Raw genomic sequence first — 10,193 nt, forward strand, 5'->3', positions numbered from 1 at the left:
ACATTATGTCCACTTCCAACATCACAGTCTTCATGCCTTCTGTGTTGACGCTGATAGGGATCCCAGGCCTAGAGACTGTGCAGTGCTGGATTGGGATTCCATTCTGTGTCATGTATCTCATTGCTATGATTGGAAACTCCTTGCTTCTGATCATCATCAGGTCAGAGCGCAGCCTCCATGAGCCCATGTACATTTTCGTAGGCATGCTGGGAGTCACAGATATTGCGCTTGCTACCACCATTATGCCCAAGATGCTTGGAATTTTCTGGTTTCATGTGCCAGACATTTATTTTGATTCCTGTTTGCTTCAAATGTGGCTCATCCACACATTTCAGGGCATAGAGTCAGGCCTTCTGTTGGCCATGGCTGTGGACCGTTATGTGGCCATCTGTTATCCACTAAGACATGCTGCCATCGTCACGCACCGCCTAGTCACCCAGATAGGGGCAGTGGTAACACTCAGGGCCGCTTTCCTAGTAGCCCCGTGCCTAATACTGATAAAGTTCCGGTTTCAGTTTTACCATACAACCATCATCTCCCACTGCTACTGTGAGCATATGGCCATTGTGAAACTGGCTGCATCAGATGTGCGGGTCAACAAAATCTATGGCTTGTTTGTGGCATTCACCGTTGCAGTGTTCGACCTCACATTCATCACTTTGTCTTATGCACAGATCTTTTCCACAGTTTTTCATTTACCCCAGAAGGAGGCTCGGTTGAAAGCATTCAATACGTGCATCGCTCACATATGCGTCTTCCTCCCGTTCTACCTCCTTGCCTTCTTCTCCTTCTTCACACATAGGTTTGGTGCTCATGTTCCCCCTTATATCCATATCCTCTTTTCTAGCCTCTACTTGCTGGTCCCCCCATTTCTCAATCCACTTGTCTATGGTGCCAAGACCAAGCAGATCCGCATTCACGTGGTAAAGATGTTCTATTCATAAAATTCACTGTGATTAACTCCTTCAACCTTCCACATTAGTAACAATCTCTCAAAATTAAATATAACATTTAAGAATCCACACTGTCTGCATTGCTTCAGTTTTGTATATTTGTTTTGTTTAATTTGTCTGCATTTTATGGTTTTCACATCATTATACTCCATGACAACTAATATTCAGTCGGTTTTGGGATGATACCGCCTAATAAGAGGAATAAACATAAAGATCAAAATAGTGAAAATATATTGTTACTTTCCTCTTTTATTTTTTATTTCCTGGTTGAATTTCTTCTCTATGGATTCTTCTCCAGAAGGATTCATAAATATGCATCTATCACTGAAATCAAATGCCGCCAACCTCTTTGTTTTAGAATGTGTAGGTACTCAAAGAAAACAAGGTTTTCATGTGGCTTGAACTTTTCAGTCACCTAAAAAGGTTTTTTTTTTTGAGAAGGTGTATTTTAAGCATATTGTGCTAAGAAACTAACAAAAAAACAAACCGGTACATAGAAGCCAAATCTTTAAGGATGTAATGAGATAAAAATATCTAACGGGCACCTAGGTGGCCCAGTCAGTTAAGCCTCCAACTAAGGCTCAGGTCATGATCTCTCAATTCATGGGTTTGAGCCACCAGTAGGGCTGTGTGTGATAGCTCAGAGCCTGGAGCCTGCTCAAATTCTGTGTTTCACTCTCTGTGCTCCTTCCCTGCTTTGTTCTGTCTCAGTCTGTCTCTCAAAAATAAATAAACCTCAATTTTTTTAAAAAAAAAGAACAGAACACTACTATAAGAAATAATTAGAGAACAAAAAGATAGTTTGTAAATTAAACAACAATATGAGAAATAAAAAAAAACAATGAAACTCTCAGAAGATAGATATAAGAAAGCAGAACAAAAGGACAAGTGTTAACTATGGGGGCTGGTATGAAAAAGTATATAGGGTCAATCCAAGAACACCATCATATGACTAAGTAGGAGTTCTAGAAAGTCAGGGAAGTTAAAACAATATATAGGTGGACCGCTGTAGGCTAGGAACATATTAGAAATTATACAAGACTATTCCAAAAACCAAACACACAGATCCAAATTGGGAGTATCCACCATGAACCCATGGAAAAAAGAATACAATTTCACAGTAAGTTAAGAAAATGAAAGCCTGTGGCTACAGACTAGCAGAAAGTATTTGCAAAATACATGTTTAACAAAGGACTTATATCCAAAATATACAAAGAACTTTTAAATCTCAACAATAAGGAAATAAACAAGTTGCTTAAAAAGTAGGAAAAATCTGAAAACATATTTCACCCCAAAAAGACATAACAAAGAGCAATAAGCATGTTTTAAGATGCTCAATATCATTTGTCATTAAGGAATTGCAAAGTAAAACAATGGGATAGCATACACACCTATCAGAATGGGTAAATCCTGAAATACTGACAAAACCAAATGATGGTGAGGATATAGAATAATAAGGACTCTCATTCATTGCTGATGAAAATACAGAATAGTACAGCCACTCTGGAAGAGAGTTTTGCATTTCTCACCGAACGAAACATAGTCTTACCATGTGGTCAGCCTTGCACTCCTAGATATGGTACCAAATGGGTTAAAAACTTATGTCCACACAAAGACATGCACATAAATGTTTAGAGCAGGTTTGTTTTTAATTGCCAAAAATTGGAGGCAACTAAGATGAAGGGAAAAACAGACCGTGGCACCTCTTTAAAATGTAATGTGAGTATTTGATTAAAAAAAAGAGAGAGCTAGGGGTGCCTGAGTGGCTCAGTGGGTTGAGCATCTGACTTCGGCCTAGGTCATGATCTTGCCATTTGTGGGTTCGAGCCCCACGCCGGGCTTAGCGCTACAGCTTGGAGCATGAAGCCTGCTTCGGATTCCGTGTCTCCCTCTCTCTCTCTGCCCTGCCCCTGCTAACATTGTCTCTCTCTGTCTCTAAAGCAAATAAACATTAAAAAAATTTAAAAAGAAGAGGGCTATCAAGTTATGAAAAGACATGGAAGAGCCTTTAATGCACAGTTTTGAGTGAAAGAAGCCATCCAGAGAAGGTTACATCTGTATATGATTCCAACTACATGACATTCTGGAAAAGGCAAAACTATAGAAATTGGAAATAGCATAAAGATGAGTGTAGCCAGGAGTGTAGGAAGAGAGAGGGAGAGTTGAATGGGTGGAGCACAGGGAATTGTAGAGTAGTGAAAGTGATCTGTATGATACTGTGATGGAGGGCATATGACATTATGTACAGGTATCCCCCACTTTTTGGAAGTTCATGTTATGCCCCTTACTCTTCGGAAAGACCTACATCAGTACCTGTTGTCACTACTTGAAAGAACTCTGAAGAGTATTTTCACTTTTACAAAAAAAGCAAAACAAACGTTCAGTGTGTGTTTTGCATTGAGTCATTACAGAGGGAGCGAGAGGAGGCCAGCCTTCCTGGGGACCCACACTCAACATCACAGCATCAACCCCCCAGAGTTCTGAACCGTGTCTCTGAGCATCTGTGCTTTATCTGGATTAATTTTGTGCATCTGTTAGCAAGACATGTCTGAAGGTGCCAGAAAACCTTAACAGAGATTATTTTGGGGGACTGGACATGCTAAAACAATTTTCCATATGAATTAATGGTAATTGCTTCTTTGTTTATGCCATTTCAGCTGAGGAAAGGTTCCATAGGAAAGTTCTACTTTTGGATGGATCTGTACTTATCAGAACCACAGAACTGTAACAGAGAAGGTGAATCTTGATGTAAACTGTGGGCTTTGGTTAATAGCAATGCATCAACATTGGCTCAATTGTTTACAAATCAGACACGCAATCAATAAGTTTTTATATAAAATGGGAGTAGTAAAAAGGACACAATAGTAGCTTCAAAAGGGAAACGAATAAGTTAGTAAACAAACAGCTGATACCTATAGGATTGGACACCAGAATGTCCTTGCTGATTTCCACAGTAATACAGGATCTAGAAGATAGCATAAAATCCCTGCGAAATGTTGAGGAAAGCTACTGGGATCCTGACGATAACAATAGACACTTGTATCTCAGTATGTTTACACATTCCTTACCCTCCCTCAATCGATAAAGGCAGAAGAAGAACCAACCCATACTTTCACGTACAGGGAAAAAAACAATCTCCTACTTTCTGAGCCAGCCCCCAAGCCACACCACAAGACTGTCTAGGGATAGAGGGTGGGGGTCAGTAGCCTACTGTTAGTGAAAACACTGGAAATACCACAAACCCCGACACAAATGCCAAAAAAGAGAGTCCCCCCTGTGATGGTAAGTAGTGACAACAGGTCTGAGGCCTTTTGAGTCAGACATTCCTCAAATGGGGAATTAATAGGAGTATTTGCAAGTGCATGGAAATAGGCTTGAAAATACTCTTGAGCAAGTGTTGATTTTGTGGGAGGAAAAACCATGACACAAATGGCTGTCAGTTAAAACTGACGAAAAACTAGTAACCACCTTACTCTGAAAGAACCCCCTCACTCTCCTGTATACAACTGTTATCAATATTCCTGGAAAACCGGAAGCATTTCCAGTGAAGAGCTTCTGTCGAAAATAGGAAATAAAAATAAAAATGTTTCTGGTGATAAATGCTCTCTCTCCCCTGCATGAACACCCACACAACACACACAGACACACTCACACACCGGTGTGTCCTAGAGAAACTACAATGACTTCGATCTGAAGTCATTCTCTCTATGAATGATTGGTAGACATGGGAATACAATAAGAAAATAAAGACAGTAGAGAAATAGACAAGAAATAGATCATATGATATAAGAATCGTTTAAAGTTGGGGTACCTGGGTGGCTCAGTTGGTTAAGCTGCCGACTCTTGATTTCATCTCAGGTCGTGATCTTGCGGTTAGTGGGTTCAAACCCCACATCAGGCTTTGTGCTGATAGCACAGAGTCTGCTTGGGATTCTCTCCCTCTCTCCCTCTTTCTCTGGCCCTCCCCCGTTCATGCTTGCTCTCTCTGGTGATAATGCTATATCACAACAAAAAGGAATACAATAAAACAGATCACTCACTGGTGTCCCAAAAGATCACCAGGAAAGTTAGAAGGAAATCTGTAAAATTTGTCTTATGTCTCTTCTACCTCCGTTTCTGTTTCCTCCATCATTTAGACTCTCCTCTTCCCCATCTCGGATGTCCTGATGAAGCCCCACTCGCTAAACATCCCCTCCCCATAACTGCACTTCACTCACAGATTAACCTTCTCTTTCTGTCTCCGAAACACCATAATCCCATGGAAAATGAATTTCCAGCAATTAATTTTAGCTCTATGTTAAATGGTTACACAGTTGATGTATGTAACTAAAGTAGATCGATAGTCTTAAGCATCTCAACATTTTCTTACAGTATTTTGAAAGTATAATATACCAACTTAATGAAAGTCCTAATGGGGTGACCCTTTGAGTATTATGTCCTCTAAACTTTAACTCAAATAATGGCGTCCAAATGAATATAGAGAACAAACTAATGCTTGCCAAAGGGGCTGCAGGTTGGAGGATGGGCAACACGGGTGAAGGGAGAGAGAGATAGAGCTTGCAGTCACGGGAATAAAAGCCAAGCATGGGGAATCTAGTCAGTGGGACTGTAATAGCATTGTATGGTGACATATGGGAACGACACTCATGGCAAGTATAGAACATACTATAACATACAGACTTGTGGAAACACAGTGTGGTACACTTGAAACTAATGCTACATTTGTTTCAACTATACTTCAGTTAAAAAAAAAGAAAAAGAAAGAAATGGATTCCAAATATTTCAATCATATAATATGAAGTACTAGAATACTGAACACCTAATAAAAACTGAAAGTAAAGGTGGTAAAACTATGCTGCACAATGATACTGACTCCAATGCAATCAAGAGGTAAAAAGGCAGACATCTCTTAAGCCCATGTTCCTCTTAAGCAAATACATTCAGCCCCCTTTGATTTGAGAATGGGGACAGGGGGAGTGTGGAAGCCACTTGTCATCCACCTGCTTTGTATCCATATCTATACCCTCCCTCATAGCTATGTGTTTATAGGAACACGCCCCCTCACACTCACATCCCACTCAAATGGGCTATCTCCTGGCTGGCATTTCACCCAACACATCCCTTGCTTTTATCCATTCTGTTGCAACTACAGATAAGTAGCACCCAATAGATTACCCTCCCTCCCTTTTATTGAAGGCCTGGGGACCCCACTTGCTAATGTGAAACCCTGTTACTTCCTGCTTGGCAGTATTTTGAAATAATATACTGTCTAATTTTCAAGCAGGGACGCAAATGGGACAGTGAATTTTTCCTTCACAACTTGTCGGGCATATCCATCCATTTAAGAGTCCAACTCAGTTTGAGGCTGCATATTCTTTAGGTTTTTAAATATTCATCGTATAATTTTAAGAAATATGTTGATTAGCTGACAAGAATCGGTGAAGTCACCTGTGGATCTTTAGTGCCTATCATGGCCCTTAGCATCATTCCAGCGGCCAATCAATGTTGAAAAGTGCATATGTACTGTATTGCCCGAAACCTATTTTGGCAAAATGAATTCCCTCCCACTTCCTTAAGCAGTATAATACTTCAGGGATACAAGCAATGATCATTTTGATGACATGTTTTTGTGTCTACTTTTATTTTTATAGGGAGTATTGGGTGGTGGCAGTGATCAGAGCTTTCAAATCTATGCTGTCTGACCCTGAATCCAACGGGACCTGGGGCAAGAAGCTGAACGTCTGTTGAATATTTTTGCATCTGTTGGAATAACAACAGTATCCATGTTGAGGATCATTGTAAAGGTCTTTACAACAGGCTATTGTGAACATTTAATAAGGTGATATTTATAAAGTGCTATGGCATATATTAAGCACTTATTAATGTGAAGCATTTTTTTCCCAAGATATGACTTAATTCTTCCATGGAAGGAGTCAGAGTGCAGTTTTAGGCTCATTAATACATCTCACTATCTTTTCACAGAGAAGAAAATATTGCAAAACAATCTAATCAGACGTCATTCAACCTAAAGTGGTGCTGCTCCTCAATCCTCAGTCAGCCCTGTGGTCTTTAATCCAGATATTAGGTCTGGAATATACTGCCATAGATGGCCCCTTTCTCTTACAATCACACCCATCACCAGGATATGTGGTATGTCCTGACTGGAATCCCAGGACTGGAAGATTCTCATACCTGGATCTCCATCCCTATCTGTTCTATGTACATTTTGGCTGTCATAGGCAACATCTTCTTGATCTTCCTGATTGTAACTGAGCGCCGTCTCCATGAGCCTATGTATGTCTTCCTTTCCATGCTGGCCTTATCAGATGTCCTGCTCTCCACAGCCACAGCCCCCAAGATGCTGGCCATCTTCTGGTTCCATTCCGTGGATATATCCTTTGGTAGTTGTGCATCTCAGATGTTCTTCATCCATTTCCTCTTTGTGGCAGAATCTGCTATTCTCCTGGCCATGGCATTTGACCGCTATGTGGCCATCTGTCACCCACTGAGATATACCACAATCTTAACCTCCTCAGCCACTGGGAAAATTGGCATCGCAGCTGTGGTCAGGAGCTTTATCATCTGCTTTCCGTTCATCTTCCTGGTACACCGACTTACATATTGTGGGAGAAACATCATTCCCCATTCCTACTGTGAGCACATGGGCATTGCCACATTGGCATGTGACAATATCAGTGTCAACATCATTTATGGCCTGACTGTGGCCCTACTGTCTACAGGACTAGACAGTGTGTTCATCATTATGTCCTATGCGATGATCCTTTGCACAGTGTTTCAGCTACCTTCCCGGTCTGCTAGATTCAAGGCCCTCAACACATGTGGTTCCCACATCTGTGTCATACTTATGTTCTATGCCCCAGCATTATTTTCCTTTTTTGCCCATCGTTTTGGGGGTAAAACCATCCCTCAGCACATGCACATCCTGGTAGCCAACCTCTATGTGGTAGTGCCCCCTATGCTAAACCCCATCATTTATGGGGTGAAGACCAAACAGATTCAAGACCGAGTAATTTTGCTTTGCTCCCCCATCAGCACGCATTGTTAAAATGAAGAATAATACGAAATGCTGGCTATTTCTGAATAAACCCCCCACCCCACTTCTCTCTCTCTCTCTCTCTCTCTCTCTCTCTCTCATTCACACACACACACACACACACACACACACACACACACACATGCGCACACACACACATACGCACACTGAATGAGCAATGGGAATAAACAGAATCCATAAGTAACTCTCAATAAACCAGAAGGATAATAAATGCCAAAATTTCCAATGTATTTTCCTAAAGCAGTTAATATTTTTGAGAAAAATAAATTAATGATATTCTCAATTCTCCTAGATATCCTATTATCTTGCATTTTAACTTATTCTTAAGCATACACAAGATAACACTAAGAAAAACATATTTTAGGGTTAAACCCAGATGGAATTGTCTTGGGTAGATCTGGGAAGTGAAAATAGTGAGTCATTGAGTGTTTGTATAGACAGTTGAAATTCTGCTGAAGTATAAACACTTCTACTGCAGTCAGTAAATACTTGGGCCAGGAACATAAAGCCACAATAAACAATAAACAATAAGCAATAATTATTTCTATATGTACCTTTTATGGCAATTAAAATGTGAGTTCTAAAAGGATATTTTCTGAATCACTGATACAAAGTCTATGTATAGAAAAGGCACATCGTATAGGTTTATTGAATGAACACATAATACTGAATGAAAACAAGTAATAAGTGAAATCAACCCACCTGAGACCACATAGACAACTTAAAAGTTAACACTTTGTTCCCTACATAGTGAAGACCTTTGGGCCAAATCATTAATGAAGCATCGTGGTGTCAACAGACTTCACCACGGGAGGGACTAACAGATGAAAAATACCATACCCAGGTCCAAAATGAAAAGGCAGTGAAAGACTAAATAGGATGTTTACACATAGTTGTATTTAAAGAGGCTCTATTCACACCAAATATTATTTTATAGAAACTTGTCTCCAGATTGTACTTTAATTTCTTCATTCAAGATAGTATTCTTACAACCTCTCCTTCAGCAGGCCTTAGCACATGCTCTGAGAATGTGCAATCTGACCTTATATACACTTGAAGATAGACAAACAATGAACTTTCAAGCATTACCTTGAACACTTGCAACCTTTTCCGGGTTAGCCTCTTTTCTTTGTTTTCTATTATGTATATGTGATGTGTGTTTGTATACACTAGACACATTAATATATGTACAATGTTATATACACATTATAAAAACACACATATATACACATGCATGTTCATGATATATATATGATATATATGTATATATACATCATGTGTATTAGATATATATACATACAAATGTATATATATACATTTGTATCAGATATATATACATATAAAACAATCAATGTGGAAAATGAAAGCATGTTGCCTTGATCCTTGGAATCCTGGATAACTACTTTGGTTTGAAATCTATGTTATATTCACTTGAATTTGATCAAGGAAATCTATTTTAAGAGTTAAAAAAATAAAAACCTTTGATATGAGAAATCTTGGTTTGCCAGTCCCACACTAACTGTATAAAATTGTCCTGTTATGTAACTATTGGTTCTTGACCAATAAAATGGAATTATTTTAGTACCTTCTTTATTGGCTTGACAATTAAATGAAATATGTCATATGATGTATTTGGAATTTAATAAAAGCAAATTTTATTTTGATGGTGTTGGTAACTTTTATGAACAGAAACATTAAAGAACTGATCCACCAAACTCAACATAGCCCTGCTAACAATAATTCATAGAAAAATGGTTGGAATGGGTCATTATCATAGATACGGAAGTCACATAAAATGTTGCTAAAAGTTGTAGCAAAGAGGATTCTGGTTCAGAAGTAAATTCTCCAAGGATTGAAGGGGAGTCAGAGAGGAAATAGAGTACAGGATGATAACAAAATATTTTTAATGAGTGGTGTAAGTGAGCCTTCAAAGAGATCTTTTTAAGGGGGGTGCCTGGGTGGCTCAGGTGGTGAAGCATCTGACTTCGGCTCAGGTCATGATCTCATGGTTTGAGGTTTGAGCCCTGTGTCGGGCTTTGTGCTGACAGCTAGGAGCCTGGAGCCTGCTTCAGATTGTGTCTCCATCTCTCACTGCTCCTCCCCCACTCAGGCTCTCTCTCTCTCTCTTTCTCTGTGTCTCTCTCAAAAATAGATAAACATTAAAA

At 39.5% G+C, this 10,193-nt stretch overlaps 2 protein-coding genes across 2 annotated transcripts; both read left to right on the forward strand.

The window, feature by feature from the left end:
* The first annotated feature begins 5 nt into the window (after positions 1–5).
* Positions 6–944, forward strand: LOC128313842 (olfactory receptor 52A1). Its single transcript, XM_053213996.1, has one exon. It carries the CDS (start codon positions 6–8, stop codon positions 942–944), a length of 939 nt encoding a protein of 312 aa, XP_053069971.1.
* Positions 945–6,820: 5,876 nt separating this feature from the next.
* Positions 6,821–8,019, forward strand: LOC128313841 (olfactory receptor 52Z1P-like). Its single transcript, XM_053213995.1, has one exon. The coding sequence runs from the start codon at positions 7,060–7,062 to the stop codon at positions 8,017–8,019; it is 960 nt and encodes a 319-aa protein (XP_053069970.1). The 5' UTR covers positions 6,821–7,059.
* The last annotated feature ends 2,174 nt before the right edge of the window (positions 8,020–10,193 follow it).

The sequence above is a fragment of the Acinonyx jubatus genome, unplaced genomic scaffold, assembly GCF_027475565.1.
Source record: "Acinonyx jubatus isolate Ajub_Pintada_27869175 unplaced genomic scaffold, VMU_Ajub_asm_v1.0 scaffold_86, whole genome shotgun sequence".
Classification (NCBI taxonomy): Eukaryota; Metazoa; Chordata; class Mammalia; order Carnivora; family Felidae; genus Acinonyx; species Acinonyx jubatus.